This window comes from Ictalurus furcatus, chromosome 27 (genome assembly GCF_023375685.1).
Source record: "Ictalurus furcatus strain D&B chromosome 27, Billie_1.0, whole genome shotgun sequence".
NCBI classification, from domain to species: Eukaryota; Metazoa; Chordata; class Actinopteri; order Siluriformes; family Ictaluridae; genus Ictalurus; species Ictalurus furcatus.
Genome location: NC_071281.1, coordinates 3,084,849 through 3,108,172, shown reverse-complemented (window position 1 = coordinate 3,108,172; position 23,324 = coordinate 3,084,849). Strand labels below are relative to the sequence as shown.

Below are 23,324 nucleotides of genomic sequence, written 5' to 3'. Positions count from 1 at the left end.
GAGGAGTGACCTGTGAACTATGGGGGGGGGGAGCAACCGTTATCTTGAAGCTGACTTTTTACCTGCAGATGAAAACTGATCAACATTACTGAATGCTAGGCTGAGCGTGTATATATTTGTTGCGATTGTTTCATATTGTCGCACATACGCACACACCTGTTGAGGTCAGGGTTGGTCCTGCAGGTGGCGTATGAGAAGTAAAAGAATACTGCTATGTTAAAGAGGAGCATTACAGCGACAGGGAGCAGGAAACTCCACAGCATGGGTTTCATCCCATCAAATCTGTTATTCTGATCCAGGACAGCCAGCCAACAGCTACACACAGACACACACACACACATGTATGAACACCAGCGTCTACTTTTTTCTCTCTCTGGAAGTTATTAAAACTTTCTGGCTCGCAGAAAACTTCACCAAGCAACAATTAGATTAAATCAATTTATTATTCAACTTCATTTATTATGACCCGACAAGTCCCGGTTAATGATCTGTTACTATAGAAACACTGTAGGTTTCCGTACTCACAGCGCCTCCTGTCTGTAGTTTAAGGGGTTGTCGAGCCGGTACGTGATCCCTAAAGAGATTCCAACCACCACCGCAGGAAGACCTGGAGATGGAGATGGAGAATTTAAAACACTACCACGTAAAAGTCTAAAGACAGCCTTATGCGATGAGCTTCATACTTCTTAACTTTCCAGCAACATGAGTGCATGCACTGTAACAACCAATGAGGGATTGTTGTCTCTTACCCCAACCCACTACCATGGATAAGACACTGAAGTATTGTGGCGGCCCTGAGATGGTATTTTTGATCAGGAGGAAGATGTGCACGGAGTACAGCATGCTCCAGGTGAACGCTGCTAACAGGAAGTAGTGGAGGAGAACGGTCACCACTGTACACGGCCCAAAGTCTGGATCTTGATGGAAATCAAATGGAGGAATGATGTTCTCTGTTGAAATAGCAGCACCGGAGCTGAGGTACGAGTTATTAATGCCGAAGATGAAGAGGAGGTAGACGATGGTCATACACACACAGATGCTGACCATCAGGACGGTAGGACTGGATCTTCTTGACTTTCTGCGCAGAGGAGTGTTGGGGATCATCAGTAAACAGTTAAAGGCAAGGTTTATAGGCCAAACGTATGTGAGTGAATACATTTATAGAAACTTTTCTGACTTCATTGCCTTGAATATGCTTGTAACTTGTAAAGGGCCAGCAATGCTTTCAGCACTGGCTCACTCAACTTACAAGCTAGCTGGAAACGCTTTAGCAGTGGTCACCAACCCTCTTCCTGCAGAAGAGATCTCCCTTCCTGCAGGTTTCATCTCCAAACAAAATCGAACCCACCTGTTTCAGTCAATCAAGAACTTCCACCTGGTCAGGTGGGCACCATTATGGTTGGAGCTAAAGTCTTATGGAAGGTAGATCTCCAGGAACAGCGTTGGTGACCACTGCTTTAGAAACTGACATACACAATCGCTTTGTTGTTGTTCTTTACCTCATTGACATGGTCCACCAGATTTAAAAAAACAAACAATGTAAATTAAAAATTAAAAAAAAAAAAAAAAAAAAAAAGCCTACATGCCTTCCATCTCCACTCACCTGGTCAGGATCTGGAACATCATCGTGATGGTCAAACACACGACAGACAGAAAACATCCGATTAGGTCGATTATGCCTAAAGCCTCGGCTATTTCAGGGTTTGTGCGGAAACTCTGCAAAGACCCACGAGTTTTACATAAACAAACATTATGAACACATGATAATGTTTTATTGATTCATGTATCATAGAATACACCAATCAGCAAGAACATTAAAACCACCGGCCTATTATTGTGTAGGTGCCGCCAAAGCAGCTCTGACCCGCCGAGGCGTGGACTCCACAGGACCCCTGAAGGTGCGCTGTGGTACAGTATTTGGCACTAAGACCTTAGCAGCAAGTCCTGTAAGTTGTGAGGTGAGGTCTCCATGGTTCGGACTTGTTTGTCCAGCTCATCCTGGGGGCAGTGGCTTAGCGGTTAAGGCGCTGGGTTACTGATCGGGGTTCAAGAACCACTGCCAAGCTGCTACTGTTGGGCCCTTGAACAAGGCCCTTAACCCTTTCTGCTCCAGGGGCGCTGTATCATGGCTGACCCAGCGCTCTGACCCCAACTTAAATATACTGATGTATATATGACTAACAAAGCCTCATTATCATTATCCCATGACCCTGTCGCCGGTTCACCAATTGTCCTTCCTTGGCCCACTTTTACTATCCACTGCATATCGAGAACGGCCCACAAGACCTGTCGTTTTGTAGATGCTCCGACTCGGTCGTCTAGCCATCGCAATTTGGCCCTTGTCAAAGTCGCTCAGATCCTTACGCTCGCCCATTTTTCCTGCTTCCAACACGTCAACTTCGAGAACTGATTGTTCATATATTAGGTGGCATAATAGGTGCCAATGTAACAATATAATCCATATTATTCAGTTCACCTGTCAATGGTTTTAATGTAATGGCTGTTCGGTGTACACTTCAGTGTCTAACCGTTATATTGCTAATTATACATTAGCATTCCAATCTCACCATTAACATGGCAAAGTTGGCGAACTGTGCTTTGCCTTCACATCTGCAGCTCCGATGAGCTGAACTCCAGATTTTCTCGCAGCCCTCTGTATTCCAGTCTCGCTCCTTGTCGTCCCAAATCACACACGCGAAATCATAGAAACTCGCAGAAGACGGTTTCTGCAAAACACACATCCACATCTAAGCCCTGTCCCATCTATCGACTTGATTTCGAATTCTGAATACCTGGTCTCGTACCTGGGCCTTCATAGTGAAGTTAACAAATTCAAGGACATTTTCCCCCTCCAGGGATGCAGTGATCACTCTTCTGTTGATGTTCAGTGACGGTTGGAAGACCTTGGATCTGAAGAACTGATCGTTATTGTACAGCACGAAGCCAATATCGGTGCCTTCGTGGTTCGTGTTTGTAGCTAGGACAGCAGAAAGAGGGACAGGAGAGAGAACAGTGAAGAAAAATTCAACCGCACTGTAGCCTCATGAGTACATAAAGTTATAAGAAACTAAGAACCGCTCTTGTACTTCTCAGCAAGGTACTAAAATTGAATTGTTCTCTATTCTTTGCATGTCTTCACTGAGGAATTGCATAAAGCGGCTGAGTTGGGTGTAACTGGTCTACAAAGCTGTAATAGACCGTACCTTCTTTAAGGTTGACGTCCATCTGGACATCAATGGGAAACTGGTCACTAGGAGAAATGGAGGCGTCGTTTATCTTTATCCTGTTGGCTGACAAGGTGTCGGACGAATCTCCCAAAGGTACATTTGGTTGGTTTCCATTATTTAAAGCTGTACAGAGTAAGTGTATATATATATATATATATATATATATAAAAATATACTTTTTTATATATATGCAATATTTGTTGTTGTTGTTGTTGTTTTTTGTATAGTGTGTTGGTTTTACATTCCTCTACAAGTGGTCTCCAGGAAGACGTTCAGTTCTGTTTTTCGCCATTCATTTTTATTTTTTTTTAAAATGCAGTTTAAGTTCAAATCTGATCCAATTTCCCCAAACGTAAGTGAATAAGTAAATGTTTATTTCAGGAACACTTAGCCTCCTGCTCCTACACCTTCTGACCCATTACAGTGAGTCACACACTGCTCTTTCATTATGTCTGGTAAATATTAAGGTACATGTATGTACATATTAACAACTAATGTTTAAAAAATAATAATAATAATAATAATAACATGACAGAAAAATGGTTTGGATCAATAGGTGACTTTACTCAAGCATTAATCTGCACTTCATGTTGTGTAACCCAATAGAGAGTTGAGCGCTTTTACCGAAACATATGTGAAAAGAGAGCGTGTGTATGTGAGAGAAAGAGGAGACATACAAACCTGAAAAAACAGTCATTTGGATTTTTAAACTTTGGGTCACTTTGATCGACTGTATGGCGATGTTCGGCTGTACGAGCGGTGATCCTTTATCCCACTTCAGGGAAAATTTCTGCAACGTTTTCGTGAGACTGTGAAGATAATGAATACACACACACACACACACACACACACACACACACACAAAAGGTTTAACAATGCGTTGACCTCGTTTTCCTACAGCTCAGGTTACAAGCTTACACTTTCTGAGAACGTTACGATGTGTATTTATGACACTTTCTTAGATTCTGGTCCTGCGAGCTTCCCTTTGTTTAACCACTCCGTGTTGTACTTTACTTTGTTTTTTGTTTTTTTTGTTTTTTTTTCATAATCCCTTTATATTTACAATTTATGTTGTGTAACGTCCACAACACAAATTCATTCCTCTTGTCGCTTACGCTATAGCAGCTGTAAACAGAGAATCGTTCTCTCGCTAGCTTGTCTTTTTTTAGTTTTTCTCTCTTATGAACAAAAACGTAGCTTTTCACATAACAGGGAAACCGCAAAGCGTAAAAATAAAAAAATAAAAAACTCCTACCGGAAAATTTACGACTTTACGTCTGACTGTTGCAAAACGTTCAGTAAATGTCTTCCTCGATGTTCAGAAAGCGTCGCAATATCAACGTTTACATGCTTACGTTCAAGAGTAATGCTATAGGATGTTGTGAGATATTCTGTCATAACATAACAGCCAGTCAAGACAGCTAACCAGGTCAAGCTAACGTTTTAACACTACGTAGCATCAGTAAAGACTTCCAGTAGATGTTCAGTTCAGTAAAGAATGAATGAATTCAGTACTTGGTGATGGAATCAGTAGTGATGTGGTCGAACTGCTTCGTGCTAGCAGTAAGAAGCTGGCTGACTGTGGTGACCGCTGCAACGGGGACATTCTGACAGAATAAAAAAATTTTTTAAAAATGATAACACTATAGCTATTATCATTTGGAACATACCAAATTAGGAAGTTGAATTTCCTGATGCTCATGGGAAGAAGAAAATAAGTTCTTTCACTGTTTTTTTCATGGATTCACCCAAACATATTTAAAGTACTCGATTTTTAAACATCGTTCTTAAACATCGTATTGTGCGACACTGAGGTGAAATGAACTGAAACGCACCTGATTATTTTCCTCGCTGTTACTTTTTGAGAGCAGTCTGTTGACTATGTTTGCAGCAGCGCTAATGTCTTGTACAGTTAGCTTGTCTGGTTTGGATGTGAGGATTTGGGTCTTGGAGGCCAGCTCCTCCATGGCTGTAGGATGATCATATGAAAGCTAAAAATAAATAAATAAATAAATAAATAAATACAACGACGCTTTCAGCGTTAAAATGAAGCATTGAAAGAAATCGAGTGTTAATGTGCGAGCGCATAATAAAAGCTGTAATTTACTCACATCGTTATTGATGGTATTAAGGGTCTGTTCACAGTCCAGCTCTTGAGGTGTAGTAAAACTGTAAGTGTTATTCAGACACAAAGCTGTGGCCATCGGAAATCCGGCTACGTGGTCCAAACACAGAGGGACAAAAAAATATGTAAATCTGAAATGTATCAACTTCAGTTTTTCATTAAAGTTGTTGATGTTGATGATGATAATAATAATAGCTGCAATCAACAATTAAGGGGCAAGCACTTCTGGCCTTCGTCTAAAAGAGGAAGACCCGAAGCCGGACCTTCAGCACTTGTTCCCAAGGAGATATACTACGGTAAATTCGGTGTCAATATATCAAAGATATAGCCTCACTTTCTGTTTGCCGACTTAGATATTCAAAATCAGACCAATATATTTTGTCCAGCGTGGTCCGACAACGCAGTGGTTCAGATTTCACAAAGATTAGACCAAAAAAAAGCTTTTGTTAAAACTCAAAACGGCCGACTTCCTGTTCAGCAAAATCACGATTCACGAGATTTTATGTTGAGCCGCTCGATATTGCTGAGCGGTTATACGAATTTGTGAATTGTTGAGGCGCCCCCTAGAGATGATCGAGGCAAAACGTATTTGAATCACTTACATAAATCCAAAGATTTCCATCGTGATAAGGTAAAGAAAAATCTTTATAACTGAAATAAAAGCAAAACTTCTATCTGATACCCAAACCTTTTTTTTTTGTTAAAAGAGACAACATGTATTTTGAAATGTTAAACAGTTAATAAATATAGAACACTTTAATTATATAAAAACTCTACATTTAATAAATAACCTGGGTTGTTTTTTTTGTTTTTTATGTTAATTGCTTGACCGCTGAAATACTTTACCGTTCGGGGTTCCTTGACTGCATTGCTCTTTTGAGTAAGCTGCTTGTCCAATAATCGTCTTTGGAAACGTGAAGCCAGAAACATGTGATTCAGGACAGAGGTTTGCTGTAAGTAAAGACAAACTGTAACATACAGCACGACACAAAGGTCTTCATTTCTCAAAAACAAAATAATCTAAATATAAAATGCATTATTATTATTATTATTATTATTATTATTCACTAGTATAAGTAAAACGTTCTCTCTTTTTTTTTGGAATCGGAAAAAAATCAGGAAAACACAACACACATATAAAGTCAGTTATGTATCAGCTGTCATTGAAAGATTTTAGCTTCACAAAGGAATTTCTCGACGACGCATTAAAACAGTTCTGGGTCGAGGTCGAGACTTTTTGTACCATTTGTAATGCGATTATAATAAGTATAAAAAGGAATACAACACAACAGGGCATGCTGTTATACTGTAGGAAAAGATTCAAACGACACGTACCACATGAGTGTTTTATTCCCCTTATACCACAGCAACTTGGAAACCGTTACAGTTGTTTGTTTGTTTTACTGTTAATTAAAGCACACATTAAAAAACACATTGTACTTCGCATCGGTGTGCAAGTTAAATTTAACGGAACGCCTGCGAAACAAGTTAGTTCCTAGAGAACCGTTTCCGTTCTAGCGACTACAAACGAGAACGAGAAGACTTGCGGGAAACGTACGGTTACCTCTAAGTGTTACAAAGCAGCACAGAGACTGGAGACTCCTTCCATAAATAAATTTCCAGCGAGTATGCGTTTTTCCTTTGTGAAACAATAACACGATTATTATTAGACGTACTAGAATCGAGAATTCGACAGCGCCTTTGGTCAAAATTTTATGACATTTTATTTTTTTAATAATAATTTTTAACATTAACAAAACTACGTAGCAAAAGGAAAGCCTTCGATGAACAGAACTGTATCGGGTTTTCTTCAGGCTTAGAAATCATTCCGGTTTTCATTAGGAAATTTCCTTTCGCATGCTTGAATGGAACAGTTATTGCAGTTCATCTAAAAGCAGCGAACGCTTTATGGTTCACTCCAATTAAAGCTCTCCTGAATTTGCGTGGTTTGTTTTTTTTGGGGGGGGGGGGGGTTTCACACTAGGTTCAGAATCCTAAACAATACATGAGACTTCAAAAAGTTGTAACTAAACTTTTAACTTAAAACTTTCAAATGTAAAAATTTTGAAATGGGGCGTACATAACTGGCAGAAGTTTCCAGTGAAATCATTGGGGCAGAGGCAGAACCCGTTCGTTTCACGACCACCGTTCTGACACTGCAGGAACGTCGGTGTGGTGTCCGTCGACGTGGTGGTCATCGATGTGGTGGTCATCGACGTGGTGGTCATCGACATGGTGGTCGTCGACGTGGTGGTCATCAACGAGGTGGTCATCAACGTGGTGGTCGTCGACGTGGTGTTCGTCGACGTGGTGTTCGGCGACGTGACGTAGTTCCCACTCAGTGCCATTACTGCATTTACAGAAGACAAGAATGAGCGTCACTTTTGGTTCGGTCAGTGCACTTCCACGTTCCTTTGGCCTATAACCATATATAACTACTACTGTTTCTCAATGGAACTTAAAAAAAATAAAAATACTGGACAGGACAGGCCCCGCCCAAGCAACACTAGTGGCTTGTTACCGGCTAGCGTGTACTTCAGGTAGATCTGTAGCAAATCTCTCCTGAACACATACAGTACAAGTGGTTAAGGTGTGGGTGAGGGGCGGGGTCAACAAACTTCAATGAAATTCCAATACCGTTGAATTCAGGTAGCCTTATTTTTTGCTTTCCGTTCGGTTTACCAAGCCTCAAACAGCACCAAGCCCTTCATCAAAGCCAGACAAAACACTAACTGCTAAACCAACTTTGCACATTCCTGCTTCAGAAAGCAGAGCTAATGTTTCAAAGGGTTCATCATTCAAATGATGCGTTTTGACAAAATGGAAAAAGCCCAGCTCTAAGGTAAGCACATGAGTCACAACTTTGCATATGGACACTGTTCTTGGAACATTGTTGTTTACACGCAGTACAAACCACACACACTGTGGAGGCTGACAATATCGGCTTTGTTCTGAATGGTTGTTTGAAATGTCCACTTGACCCCTGTAGTATACGAAGAGTTAGGGTTAGAAATACAGACGCTTTAAAAGAAAAGGAAACGCAATCGTGACTGTATACACTCTCCATATTTGGGCTTCCTGTGTACTGGAAAATTTTCAAACACTGCTCGTGTGAAAGCTCGACCCAGATCTTGATCTGAAGTTAAAGTGCAGTTTATTTTCGAAATCGAATATATTTTAATTGTATTTGTTACACTGTAGCTTCCATAAAGAACAGAGCGATCTAAACAAATGGACGGTTTTTCTCTGAGGCCAGTGGTAGGAACCATATAAAAACCATACTATGATGCGTTGCATAAGTATTCACCCCCATTGGACTATTCCACTTTTTTTTCTTGTTAAAACCTGGAATGAAAATGGACTTCATTGGGATTATATGTCATGAATCGTCAGGAAATAATACTGTTTATTATTAAACAGGGAAAATACTTTTTAAGTACCTCTAAGCCTAAATTGTGACCGATGGTGCCAAACGTGTGGCCGATATAAATAAAAATAAAGACTTACCTGAAGCGAGAATTAACAAGAAGCGGTCCATCATGCTAGACAGTTGTAAGTGGAATGCAGTACTGAGCCCTAGTCAGAAGTCCTACGCCTACATAACAATAACATCTTTGCCACTGGAAGGACACATCTACTATTTGCATTGCCTGGATTCTGATGTACAACTGAAATAATGGCACCCTTTGCGTACATGTAAATAAGTGGTGTTACAGTTAAACCTGTGGTTATGAATATAATTAGAGTTCTCTATCTGACACGAAATAACGTTTGTCTTAAAAATAAAATATCCATGGAAATGAGTTTTATTCTTATTTACATATTTATTTCTTTGTAACTCGAGCTTGTTAGGTTGCGGGTTCGAATGTTCGGCCCGTGTCCCTTCGACCACATGCACTGTGTTCTGCTTAACTTGTGAATAACTTCGCAAAACCCTCTCGTGAATTTTATCGTCTATTTAGAGCAGGTTCCACCAGTTCTAGGTCAGTGTTCATTTTGCTGAGGTATCCCAGGGAAGTCGGGGCATGCCAATGGCCGTAGAGCTACACTATCCATCGCAGGTCTCACCTGTGTCTCGTTCTACCTTGTTAGCACCACTATTTACTTCAAGTTCTAATTCTTCAGCATCTCACAGTCAAGCTCACGTTGTAGTTGTAGTTTGTACATCAATACTGCTTATAGTCTGGGTGTCTTTTACATCGTATCTGCAGTCCGTATTTACAGCGTTGTTTACTTTACACAAACGATACGTGTTTGCGTCTGCCTCCACCTACAATCCCTGACATTAACGAGAACCACGATCCTATCTTCAAGTCTCAAACTGAAACGTTGTGCTCCTCTGCTTTTCTAGCCACGTGTCGTTTCGACGTTCCCGAGACACTTTTCTCCTCAACACGGTTGTACGGAGTGGTTATTCGAGTCCCGGTAGTCTTATTGTCGGCTTGAACCAGTGTCGCAGCTCTCCTCTGACCTCTTTCATCAACCAGACGTTCCCACCTACAGAAACTGCAGAAAGTGGATGCTTTCGGTGTATTGACATGCCGTAGGCGTATGATTTTATGACGTTCGCCTGCGGATAATGAAAAATATTTGAAAAATAACAAGTTTATCCCGGCCGTCCCCGAGAAATACAGTTCTCGCTTCAGATTATACCTTCTTTCCAATCCCACACATCATGTAACATTCACGTTTGGAGTTATCACTAAAGTCATTTCACACGAACGGTTGAATTGGTTCGTTGAGCGTTTACCAAAGAGTGCGCAGGCGCGAGTGCGCCGTTATTAGGCTGAGCGCACTCGCTGATGAAAGTAGTGCAGCCGTGGCACTGATCCAACATGGGAACAATCCACTTATACAACATTATCACGCATTAGTGAACTACACCTCCTGCCTCCTGAGTGTGTGTGTGTGTGTGTGTGTGTGTTTCGCGGCAAGAGAGCAGGGGGAAGACGTAACTAATCAGAGGTCAGCACCGCTGGTATGAAAATCTTCAGGTTTATTTTAGGAAAACAAGCTGAGCGCCGGGTTAATGGGCTGACATCATCCCAGCGCCAGCGCGATGGCAGGAAGTGCACGTACAACCAAACACGCACACACATACACACACACGCACAGGTGCAACGAGGACACCTGTACTCAATTAACTCGCTCTTTCACGCACATAAAAACCCCACGCACCATACACTCCGAACTCAATACACTCGACGTGCGTACGAACATGTTCTCCTGTCTAATCCGTCCTCAGTAACCCGTAAGCATGTGCTTCCACGACAACTAGCACGACATATATTGTATGTATTGAGATTCTTATAGGTGGATGACATACTCGCCACTCTGTCTCTCTCACACACACACACCGTGGTACCTACAGTACAAGATGTAAGCCCAGTCTCATTACAGGAGCTTAATGACGGCTGTATACTAAAAGGTGTGTGTACACTGCAGTCATTACGAGAGCTTAATGTAGGCTGTATATTTTAAGTGCGTCCATCTCTTAAAATCCATTATCCAGTCAAACACACACCCACACACACACACCCACACACACACACACACACACACACACCAGCAAAACCGTAAAATGCTTTCCACACACGGCTTGCGCAGTTATTTGTGTATTTGTCATAACACGTATAGCTATTTGCTTATGGATGTGTGCGTATTTGTGCAAACGCCATATCTTCTGGGCAGTAAGTGTCTCCAGAGTGTAACACACACACACACACACACACACAGAGTTAATTTTTGTATGCATGTCACGGTCTTGGAAAACCCTTCAGATGTCACTGTGGCTGAATTCTTGGCAACAAAAAAAAAAGATGCTAGAAACTACTGGGAAAACACCTTGTTGAGGTCAGAGGACAGAGGACAATGGGAAGACTGGTTCGAGCTGACAGAAAGGCTCCGGTAACTCGAATAACCACTCTTTACAGCCCTGGTGAGCAGAAAAGCATCTCCGAACACGCAACACCTACGTTGTGGTTAAGGTTGGAAACTAAATCTTGGGACACCACTGATGAGAGATCATCTCTCTGTGGATCAATGCAACTAGCATACGATGCTCGGTTGTACAGTATAAATCTCAGAACCTACCGGAGGTTAAATAACGTGTCCTATAACGTCTGAAATCCACGTTACGTTTAAGGTCTTGTACGATTACGATAAATCCGAGCGCAAATTTTGTGGTAAAAGTCACCGTCTGCCGTCACACTCTGTGAATTGTGTGTGTGTGTGTGTGTGTGTGGGGAAAGGCTTCACCTGTTCCCTTGTCGTTTGTTCAGTGATGCCTGTTCACACAGAGAACAGTGTGTGACGGCAGACGGCGACTTTTAACGCAAATTCGCGTTGGGATTAGCGCCGGTTTCCCAAAAAAATGGAGCATAACTTCATATAAGCCACTCAAATGTCAATCCAGAGCAGAGGAAGGAAGGGGGGGCGTAGAGAGAGTCTTTAGGTGCTGTCAGTACCAAACTATATTTTTGTGTATGCAGTAGGAGTGGAAATAATGAACCATTGTTCATTTCTTTGCTTTGTTGTTGTTATTGTTTGTTTTGTGTTTTTTAATGGTTTTATGGTTCATTTGTCAACATTTATTGAACATTTTTAACACCACAGGACAATTAATGTGATTTTTATCATGCCCAGAGGTCGGAGAGGTCTATCCGTAGACAAATCCTGGTGGGCGGAGGCCAATCAGATCGGTTTGCGCGCCACGGATCATGACATAAGTCACGATGACGGCGGAAAATGGAAGAAAAAAAAAAGAAACAAAAATGCAAGAAATACAGCAGAGATGTTGCGACTGAAACATAACTACAACGACACAATGCCTGAAGTTCACATATCACAGCCTAGTAAACGAGTTCCTTCTCGGAGCGGGATGTAACTGCGGTGATTTTAATTTATTCGATACTCCAACGCATATAAGAAATGCACTGGTTAAAAAAAAAAAAGATTCAGTTGGGCATAATTACTGTTATATAATGTGCCAATTTAATGAGGTAAATGAAGCCTTCCGGGAGCTCAGAGACTCACTTTGAAACATTATTTGGAAATGAGCAGTCGCTAACTTCAAACGCCACAACATTAGCCTAGTCAGCAAGCTGAAAACTAACTAGCCACTGTTTTTTTTTCTTTTCTTTCTTTCTTCTTTTTAATATATACCAAACCAAAAAAAAAAAAAAGGTAGCCACAGTCGAGGTCATAAGTTTACATACGCCTTGCAAAATCTGCAAAATGTTTATCATTTAAAAAAAACAATACAAGGGATCATAAACATTGCATTATGGGTTTGTTTTTTTTTTTTTTTAAATTGTTCTGCCCTGAATAAGCTATTTCACCTACATTACAGTCCACAAATGAACCGGTGCAAAAGTTTACACACACTTGATTCTTAATACTGCGTGTCGTTACCTGGAGGATGAATGTTTTGTGAGTCCCTTGTTTGTCCTGCACACTGTTCTTCAGAAAAAAATCCTCCGGGTCCGGCACATTCTTTGCTTTTCCAGCATCTTCAGTGTCTCTATGATGTCGAGATTCGTCTTTTCACACTGAGGACGGCTCAGGGACTCGTGCACAACTATTACAAAAGGTGCAAACGTTCACCGATGCTCGAGAAGTCCACGCGATACATTGTTGTTTCATTTAGTACCGCCCTTCAGAAGCTACATAAGCTATTTACACGTTTCCCAAAATAATAACAATTTACACAGATCATCCTTTTCAAAAGTTTACACCCCCTCCTCCCCTCACTTAATGTATCGTGTTGCCTTCTTGAGCATCAGTGAATGCTTAATGTTGTAGATTAGTTCCTGTTCTCACTTGTTATAGCAGCTATAAACAAGACTCTCGTGCACCAGATAATTCTTCCTTTCTTTTCTTTTTTTTTTTTTAATTAATAAGACAAAAACAAACAAAACGAAACAAAAAACCGCAGCTTGTCCTGTTACAGAGAAACCATCAACGTAAAACACGGCAGAACTAAAAATAAATAAATAAATAATAACAACCAAACACAAAAACTTACAGATTTTCCTCTGACACCGAAGAGGCGCTTTCTGTAAATGGTAATTAAAAGTCTCCTTATAGAAAGTCAATAACAGTGTCGATAACACCGTACAAGAAGCCCATGTCGAGTTATTACAGCTTAGGCAGAGGTCAGAGGTCATTGTTAGAATCGGAATATTTTAGGTGCAAAGAAAACAAATAATATACAGTACACTGTGGTTACTAACTGCTGCCTTAGTGACCCTTAGTGGTCAGAGGTCAACAAAAATACTCTCTCAGGTGGTGTAAACATGACATTTGTCAAGAACTGCAGCAGGGTGAGAGGTTAAAGCATGAACACGGTCTGGAGCATCGATTTTTTTTCATTCTTTTTTTTTTCACTCGTTTGCCCTCATCATGACCGCACGCCACTAAACGACAGACTCCTTCGTCACAGACTCGTTTGCCCGGCAGGCCGTGACATTCACATGCAGGGGGGTGCAGGTGTATGCGTGAGTGAAGAGGATTGAACGTGAACGTGTGTCAGGATTGCGTGTGAATCCATTCACGATATTACTTTTACAAATCTGTACGTAGACTAAAAGTAAAGTCCTTCACAACAAGCGCATGTTTCTGAGAAATAACCTGAAACCGTAATACAAACCTCCAGCCCACTATATATATAACGTATAACTGCATTCGGATATGATGATTAAAATACGTCAGTTTGTTTATTTTGGATGAACGTGTTGAACATCTCGTGTTTTGAAACACTGTTTTCTCGTCCATTACTCATCCGTTTCAAGGTTCTGAAAAATGGACGCTTTTTCGCTCGTTTCTCTCAAACGCAGTGCCAGATGTTTTACACCTCCTCCAAACATGCACTTTATTACTTGCGAAAATCAATCCCGCAATCTCATTGGCGAGTTTTACTGGTATTAAATGAAAAAAAAGCTCCAGGCTGCGTATCGATCGCGGTTTCTGAGATTATAAGCCACAACGGAATGTAGCAAAAGTTTACTACCCAAAATCAGGATTCCAACTTTTTCACAAAAGAAAGTGTGTTTATGGACAGAGCGGTGCAGCAGACCACTGACATAACACTGCTACAATCTTTTTATATACATCCTGTATGTAGATATAATGCGCTCGATTCATTTTTTTAACTCGTAGCCAGAAAGTCTTACTCTTTGAGAGTGCGATCGCAGGTCGGAGAGGTCTATCCACAGATACGTCCTTCGCGTACTGGTGGGCGGAAGGCCAAGCAGATGGGTTTACACACCACGGATCATGTCGTAAGTCACGACAACGGCGAGAAATGGCAAAACGGATGAAATACAGCAGTGGTGTAGTGACTAAAACATAATTACGACAACACAATGACTGAAGTTCACTTATTACAGCCAATAAACGAGTTCCTTCTCGAAGCGGGAAATATATTGGTTAAAAAAATTATTCAGCTGGGCATAATTACTATTATATAATGGACAGATTATGCACTTTATTCATTTTTTTTTTTCATTTATAGACAGAAAGTATTACTATTTCACACTGTTTGGTCTTAGGATAATGGATCTGCATTTTTAATATCTTTTATTACTTAAATAAAAAAATCCTGAATATAGCCTACAGTGGTGTTTGAAAGTCTGTGAACCCTTTAGAATTTTCTATGTATATATATATATATATATATATATATATATATATATATATATATATATAAGTCCTAAAAGTAGATAAAGAGAATCCATTTAAACAAATGAGACAAAAATATTATACTTGGTCAATTATTTATTGCGGATGTGAGTGGCAATAGTATGTGAAGCTTTGCTTTCAGTATCTGGTGTGACCCCCTTGTGCAGCAAGAACTGCAACTAAACGTTTCCCGTAACTGGGGATCAGTCCTGCACATCGGCTTGGAGGAGTTTAGGGTTAACCTTAACCCTAGGAGTTAGCCCGTTCCTCAATACAGTAACATTCTGTTATTTTCCATCTGCAGACACAGACAGACCTTATTCTGGTGGGAGGGAGCAGACAAGGAGTGTGTGTGGAAGAGGGGGCAGACGGAGTTGCAGGTGAAGTCTCAGGAGGAAGAAGAGGGTGCACATCCTGGAGAGCAGACAAGGAGAGTGAGTGTGTGGAGGAGGAGGCAGGTGAGGGATGGGAACAGGTGCAGGGGACATTGTAGATGAAGTGGAAGAGTGAGCAGGCAGGGTGCAAGAGGAGAGTGTCCTGCAGGGTATAAATGTGAGCCCAAAAGGGCTGGGCTATAATTTTAACCTTCTGCCTCCCTCCCATGAGTGCACACCCCACACACCTTATCTGCACTCTCCCACACCTGCTCCACCTTTCAACAAGACTGTCCCTACCCTCACTCAATCACCCCTGATCCCACAACAACCCCAGCCATCCTCCATTGCATCCGTTCCATCAACCCACCCTCCTTCCAATTGCTCGATCCCCTTCCTCCACCTATCCCCCAGCCTACACTGGCCCAACCCTCTATCCTCTTCCTCCACCCTACACTGGCCCAACCCTCTATCCTCTTCCTCCACCCTACACTGGCCCAACCCTCTATCCTCTTCCTCCACCCTACACTGGCCCAACCCTCAATCCTCTTCCTCCACCCTACACTGGCCCAACCCTCTATCCTCTTCCTCCACCTATCCCCCAGCCTACACTCACACATCACCTGCGATTTTATGGAGATACTAGAGATCCTGATCCTTTCTGATCTCCGGACCTGCCTGATCCATTTCGGATGCCTGCCTGATCCATTTCCTGCCTACTCCAATTCCAGACTGCTGGGACTACGGCTGCTTCTATGGCCATACAGAATTCATATAAGTCAATAATGAACTTTTTCACACTATCTGTTGTTACCCAGATGAGGATGGGTTCCCTTCCGAGTCTGGTTCCTCTCAAGGTTTCTTCCTCTTAAAACATCTTAGGGAGTTTTTCCTTGCCACTGTCGCCACTCAGTGGCTCTCTCAGTTGGGATAAATTCGCACCTTTAATATCTGTATACCGTGTTGATATTTCTGTAAAGCTGCTTTGAGACAATGTCTATTGTAAAAAGCGCTATACAAATAAAATTGAATTGAACTGAACCTGCGCCTTCCAGAGGAACACACCGACCCACAATCTACTCCTCCACACCACACCTCTCAGCACAACCCCTCTCCTGCACCCCTGCCTCCATCACACCTTCATACTGCTTCAGCACCACTTTTTATTTTCAAACCTGCCAAAAGGAGGGTTAGAACCTGAAAAAAACACACCACAAACATGAACTCTAACCACTACACCACCAAGGGACTGAAGCAACTGCTGTGTGTTGGACCTTTATCATTATGAATCACTTCATGAGGCTGACCACTAACACTAACCACTAACACCAACACTAACCACTCCACCACAGACAGACACAAGCAAGTGTGTTTGACTTTTGTCATCATAAACCCCTTCATGAGGATGCAGCAATTTTCAGTCTTAAACCAGCCAAAAGGCAGAAGAGAATCCACACCTTCACGACCCCCAACACTAACACGAAGCACACACCACAGAGCTACAGAAGCAACACTTGTGTGTGGGTGTGTGTTTTTTGGACTACATGAACCAGCACAATTTATTCTTAACCCAGCCAAAAGGCAGGTTAAAACCTGAATCGTCAAGAACCACAGTAGCTGCAACCTCTAACCACTACACCACAGAAGGAACAAGTACAGGTGCATAATGCCAATAAGAAGAAACCTGGACCTGACGTTGATACGAAGAATGTTAGATGTGGGTTAGTGTCGGTGTTGTGGTTACTGAACCTTCTGGTTCTAATCTGTATTTTGGCAGGTTTAAGAATAAATAGTGGTGTTGTAACAGTATGAAGGTGTGACGGACGCGGTGGTGTGTACAGACTGTGTATATAAACCTCTCACCAACACTAACATTGGTCACTCTGCCCTTCCTCCTGTTCTCCTGTCCTCCTCCACCCTTTCCACTCCATCACACACGGTACAGAGAGAAACACACTCTCCGACAGGTCTCTTTGAAAAGATAAAAGACTCCTGCTTAAGGAGTCCACGGTAGCTTCCCAGTTCCCAGATGTCGATGTTATTATGCTAATGAGATAAATCCTGATTAGACGCCAGGCCCAAGTATTTGTTCTATGTCATCCTGTGTTTTAATTCTCACTACTTAATCATTTAAATAGCACACGGAGATCACTAGATCCCTAAAGGAAATCATGAAGACATAGAAGGAAAGACAAATAAAATTATATTTGAATATAAAATATTCAAAAATATGGAGAATTGTGGAGGCCATGTGGTCAGATCACTAATTCCCTTTACACTGATTGCTTTCTCCGGAGGCTCTAAAGCGTCGTTATTAGGGGGCCAAGCACCGACTGAATGTGTGTAGAGGAACTGTATTATTCCTTCTTATTATTATTAATTCGATCAGAATTTGTTCTCTCAATTCAGTAAAAAATTTTTTATTGCGCACTCTCCTACAGCCCTGAAGCTCCAGAACCTCACAGCTGAGAACCGGATGTAGTAGAGAACCTAGCAGAACCTTTCCTCTGTGTAGGGAAAATTAGCTGTTTAGATTGCGCTACCTGTATCATTCTCCAAATGCATGGGGAAGACTTGCAGATCAACTCGAAAGGGGGAATTTGGCTAATTTAGTATTTCTGATCATTAATTATGCAGTAGATATTACCTCCGTGGCCATCTGCAAGGATATCCTAAATACATGGAATCATTATTTTAAGAGCATGTAGCAAGAGCGACAATTCAAGGCAATGGAAACCGTATGGAATAAGACCCGTGCATTAAAAACAGACGAAGCAAGCAGAGGTGAAAACGGTTTAAGAGAGTGAATGAAGTTTATAACAAAGGATGTTATTTCACAGACCATGACCTGAACAAACCATCAATTTTATCAGTCTCATTTGACTTCTTTAGGAGGGTTTTAAACTTAATATTATATGCACCAGTCTTAGCTAGATTCTGGGGTTTTCCTTGTTACGTCGTGGTGTTCCTGCAATGGTTATTCTTTCGTCTGGTCGGCGTTGTGGGGTGTCTCGGAAGATCGACTGGAACGCTTAATGGAACGGCGTCTAGTACGAGCGATGTTTGGAGAGCTAGCGGTGGGAGTTTTGGAAAGCCAGGGAGCTCTAGGTTGGGTCTCCGAGCAGATGTCGATTGAAGAATCTTGTCGCCGCCTCTGATGAGATGAGTTCCGAGTTGAGCAGAAGGGTGAAGAGCAGAGAGAAGAGAGCTGGATTTGAACTCTTTTCAGCTAGTCCTGCCTTGTCTCCCCTACAGTTTTCTAGCCTTTTCCTGCCTTTCTCACACCCTTCCTTCCTAATCCATTGCTGTCTGCCTCCTATGAGTGCACAAAAGAAGGGTTAGAACCTGAAACAACCACAGTGCAAACATGAATTCTAACCGCTACACCACCAACCACTGTGTGTTGGACTTTTATTATTATAAATCACTTCATGAGGACGCAGCAATTTTTAGTCTTAAACCAGCCAAAAGACATATTCATGAATGTGCGTGTGTGTGGGTCTGTAATGAGGCGACGAGACCCCTGTGCACTTTGCTTGTTTGTTTGCTGGGATTTTCTGAGAACAGAACGGCGAGGTTGGAATATTACAAACAACAGGTCAGAACACGGGACCACGGGCCCGAAAAACACCCGATTGTCCAATTTAGTTTCTGAAAACACAAAATTGCAGGAGTCAGTGAGGACTGATGTGATTTATTTATTTTGTTTCACAACCTGTAATTTAAACCCCCTCAGTTCAGGTGAGTGCAGGACAGCAGGTTTCGGATGCTGAAGCAATTTACGCTCCCTCATGTGTAAAGCCTGGAATATTCCGTGGGCAGACGCTTTTAAACAACCATGCAGTTTACTTACATATAAATAGATCAAATTGATAGTCATCAGTTGATATATTTTGATATTTCGAAACGTGAAGAAAGCTTAGTTTGGACTGTTTTTTTGTTTGTTTGTTTTTTGCTAGGTCTGCTTTACCTTCGAGCCTTCACCGATAAGCATGCTTTGTCTGGTGTGATCTGTTTCGGACTGTACAAACGAATATTTCTGCGAACGACGGACAAATAAATTTGTTTCCTAACAGTACGGAACGTGTTGAAAGGACATTCAGTATAATAAGCAGAGTGTCAATAAAATGCCTCAGTATGGACATATAGGGACAGTCATTACGATTGTAGCAGCAGTTGACTAATTCTAACTACGTAAATAAAGATGTCAGAGCAGGTCAAATGCTAGTGGTTAAACTGTTCATATATCGTGTTGGTGGATGTCTGAGTGGAGACTTTAAAGGGACTCCAGAGGTCATGAAATGGCCTTTCAAAAAAAAAAAAAAAAAGAGAGAAAAGTGGTCTGTTTTGCTTATCGTGTCCCAGTCTGTCTTGTTTACAATTGATCTCTAATGGCCTCCTTTCAGCCATGAAAGTGCAAAGGAGGGTTCGGGGTCAAGCTGGGGAATTGATTTAGGGGGGGAGTCATTGCAGTGTCTTGTTTGTGCTGGCGTTTATAGAAGAATTACAAGGTTTATGTCGAGGATGCCAGACACATTTTGTTCACATTGGTACATTTTTAGAGAAGGCAAGCTGCAAAGGTAATGATTTTACTGTCTGTTAAACTTTCACCTCATGTTGCCTCTGGTGACTAACCTAAAGTTAGATTTCATGCTAGAACTTAGTTAGTCTATTGTTCTTTCTGATCGAAAGTTTACATTTATGGCATTTGCCCTTATCCAGACTGACTTACATTTATCTCATTTATATAACTGAGCAATTGAGGGTCAAGGGTCTTGCCCAAGGGCCCAACAGTGGTGGCTTGGGCTTGAACTTCTGACTTTCTGTGTGGGTGTGTGTGTGTGTGCGTGTGTACATATTCCCACCTCGACCCAAATGTTTCTGGGATAACATCCGGCTCCGGCCCGTGGGCCTGAAATTGAGGCACGTTGTTAAGTCAGGATGGAATTTCCCACAGGGATTTTTTTTTTTTTTGACTGCAATTTTCCACTTCGCCTGCTGAGACAGAGCTGCAAGCTGGAAAAGTCTGAAGTAAAAGCCTGAAGTAAAAGTCTGAAGTCACCTGCGACTGTGAGAATGATATGTTTTTGTTCACATTTTACTTTCATTTAGTTGAATCTTTCGAAAAGAATCGTATAATTCTGTAGACCTTAACGATGTTAGAAACCATTTGCATGCTTGGTTTTAATAAGATTTGTGTTTGTTTTGTGTTGTTTTGGGTTTTTTTAGGAAAATGTTAAAGATTGTATATACAGTGGCCTTTTTTTTTTTTTTACTTAATTTTGGGTTGTGTCAACATTTTGGGAATCAAATGTTTGAGAATTTATTAGCGTGTGAAAGGGGTACAGTCTAATTACAGGGCTTATCTGTTCGATCTGACACGGAGCCAAATTCTCACAGAACAAATATTGTTAAAAAAAAAAAAGAAAAAGAATGAAAAAATCGAAATGCTGAACTATACGTGTGCCTGTTTCTCATTAGCGAGTCCTCCGCACTTACATTCTCACTGCTTTCCCCCCTCAAAACTGTATCAATCTAACAGCTAGCGAAAGGATTTTGGCTGTTTTTCTGAGTCTAAGGCCCACTTCTACTTGTAGTAGGATATTATACAGTTTTGTTTGTTTATTTTACAGATATTACCTAATGTAACTGTAAAAATGTATCGGAGGATTAAACACCACACTAACGGCACTACCCTACAGTTAAAGATCACTCCATTTAACCTCAATAACTCTTCCTTCCATCTTTTAGAAGTAAACAGCGAATCTACTTCATTATTCAGTCCAACTTTACTGGGACCCCCCTGTAGCTGAGTGACTCACATTATATCCAATAGGAGGCATCGAATTTGATCACGTGATTCAGATGTCGCTAATTGGATCCAATAAGGGCCGCGCTTAATTGTAACGGTTTGTTTGATAAAGCGTATCAGAAAGGTGGTATTTTTTGTTCTTGTTGTCGTTCTAACATATGGAAGTGAAGCGAGAGAGGAAACTGAAAGACTTGGACATGTCAAAGCAATTAGGATGAGAGAAATGTGAAGAAAAAAAATGTTTTTTTTTTGGTACATGGGTTCCCTTCCTGGACAGTGAACTCCAGCTGGTAAGTCTAATAACTAATAACTAACTCTCAACTGTTAGCAAAGGCACTTTGGGTACTTTTAACACACCTTTTAATAAGATGTAGTTTATTTTTTATTGATAAGGCTTCTTTTTAAACATTTTAAGACCACTGCATTCAAATAGGGAGAGTCACGTGACTGTCTTTTGCTGTTTGTAGTTAATAGCAACAGCACCAGTGTTTTGCATACAGTGTTTTTTTTAGAAGCTTTCAACAAATTATCGCAATGCCATTTTATGTGTGTGTGTGTGTGGGACTTGTTGCTTGTTTTCTGCTTCTCTATGACTACGTTTACATGAACAGCAGTGAACTAATTATTGACCTTATTCTGAATAAGACAATATTGTGATTAAGGTGTTTACATGAGTCGCTTTTAGAATACTCCTTTCGTGTTCCGGTTTTACATGTTATAGAACATAGATCGATTAACGCCACACGTCATTACGTAACCACGTTAATAGCGTGATTAAGGTGTGTACATGTCTATAACGCACGTCGATAACGCGACTAAAACAGGAATTACTCCACATGTAACACTTAATTCCATGTGTGTTTACTTCGAGTATGCCTTTAGTCGGATTATAACGTGCAGCGATTACAAACCCGACTGTTAGTCTAGGCCATTTATGAGATTTTAGTATCTAGTATCTCATATTATACTTTTTATCCATTTATAGTTGCATTTAATGTTGAGGAACATCCTTGAAACAAGTTTTTTTTGCGTTCTCGGGGTCGTTCCCTCACCAGCCTTTCTTTTTTACTCTCTCTTGATATTAATAAGACGATAAAACAACAACGCAGCTTGTCATGTTGGCGGGAAAACTTCTTGTTAGCGGGACAGCTTCCCTGATTATCCCACTTTCGATGCTGTAACGTACTCATAACTGTAGTTGCCCGAAACACACAGAGATTTCCATTAGTTTTTGCTGACTTTTAGCTAGAAATTAATTAACAACTTAATAAATGTGACGTAGAACAGCTGCAATAAGAGAAACTAGAACATTAAATGTGACGGTAATCGTCGATTTGTAATCGTTGGCAAACTGGCACGGTACTGTATAAGAGGAATAAAACACACATGCTTTTAACAGGAAAAGAAGCCATTTCAGCATGGTAGGAGTAACTCCGCATTGATTCGTTTCCTATAGCAGCGGGACCGAAGGTTATGCTAGATTTGTGTACTGTTTTTTTGTGCGCCTTCGTATGCATTTCCTTAAACAACAACTACAAAAAAACCTTAGCATGTAGATTTATGAGGTAATAAGAAGAACACCAGGACGCTGCTGTCTGTGGTTTAAATCCCAGACAGGGCAGAACGAATGCTGCCGTGAACCCGATTGTCCGTACCCCTGTTCTTACACTTCTGAATATGATGCTTGACCCCAGCTCGCTCTCTGAGCACTATGAGCATCATCGGCACTCGGGGGCTGGGAGCCATCTGAGCCGTTGTTCTCAGCTCGAGATCTGGTTCTGGCAAAATACCATCAGTCCCAGTGGGTCCAACGGCGTTCACGGGAGAGCACGACTGGAAACCCTGCCAAGAGGTCATCGATGAACAACTTAAAAATAAATAAATAAATAAATAATGTTTGATGGTTATAATTAAAATGCAACTCAGTGCTTTTGGTGGTGGTGGGGGCGCAAATATAAATCACAAGTACAAGAATGTATTAAAACTTCTAAAAATGTATAATAATAATGTAGCTCTAAACAAAATAATTAGTTCATATTTAAAAACATTATCATATAACTTGGATAATCCCTAGATTTGTTCAAAAATAAAGTGTATATATCAAT

The 23,324-nt window shown here is 41.1% G+C and overlaps 2 protein-coding genes across 2 annotated transcripts; both read right to left on the bottom strand.

The window, feature by feature from the left end:
* LOC128602983 (adhesion G-protein coupled receptor G7-like) lies at window positions 1-3,268 on the bottom strand. Its single transcript, XM_053617152.1, has 6 exons — window positions 3,204-3,268; window positions 2,805-2,977; window positions 2,568-2,726; window positions 1,604-1,716; window positions 750-1,078; window positions 1-607 (listed from the first exon to the last, which is right to left on the bottom strand). The coding sequence occupies exons 1-6, from the start codon at window positions 3,223-3,225 to the stop codon at window positions 522-524; spliced, it is 882 nt and encodes a 293-aa protein (XP_053473127.1). The 5' UTR covers window positions 3,226-3,268; the 3' UTR covers window positions 1-521.
* A 544-nt stretch (window positions 3,269-3,812) lies between these two features.
* On the bottom strand, window positions 3,813-9,144 carry LOC128602602 (adhesion G-protein coupled receptor G7-like). The gene is made up of 7 exons (XM_053616489.1): window positions 8,860-9,144; window positions 7,433-7,702; window positions 5,339-5,442; window positions 5,063-5,218; window positions 4,743-4,834; window positions 3,939-4,036; window positions 3,813-3,844 (listed from the first exon to the last, which is right to left on the bottom strand). Exons 1-7 carry the CDS (start codon window positions 8,891-8,893, stop codon window positions 3,813-3,815), a joined length of 786 nt encoding a protein of 261 aa, XP_053472464.1. The 5' UTR covers window positions 8,894-9,144.
* Between the last annotated feature and the right edge of the window lie 14,180 nt (window positions 9,145-23,324).

Bases quoted from the DNA above. Each gene is read 5' to 3' on its own strand.
- LOC128602983 (XM_053617152.1), bottom strand. From the start codon at position 3,225: ATGGACGTCAACCTTAAAGAAG. The intron at 2,727-2,804 runs GTACGAGACCAG...TGTGTTTTGCAG, and splicing joins ACTTCACTATGAAGGCCCAG to AAACCGTCTTCTGCGAGTTT. The intron at 1,717-2,567 runs GTGAGATTGGAA...GGGTCTTTGCAG, and splicing joins CCAACTTTGCCATGTTAATG to AGTTTCCGCACAAACCCTGA.
- LOC128602602 (XM_053616489.1), bottom strand. From the start codon at position 8,893: ATGATGGACCGCTTCTTGTTAATTCTCGCTTCAG. The intron at 7,703-8,859 runs GTAAGTCTTTAT...CTGTAAATGCAG, and splicing joins CTTGTTAATTCTCGCTTCAG to TAATGGCACTGAGTGGGAAC. The intron at 3,845-3,938 runs GTTTAAAAATCC...TTTCGGTAAAAG, and splicing joins GTCGATCAAAGTGACCCAAA to CGCTCAACTCTCTATTGGGT.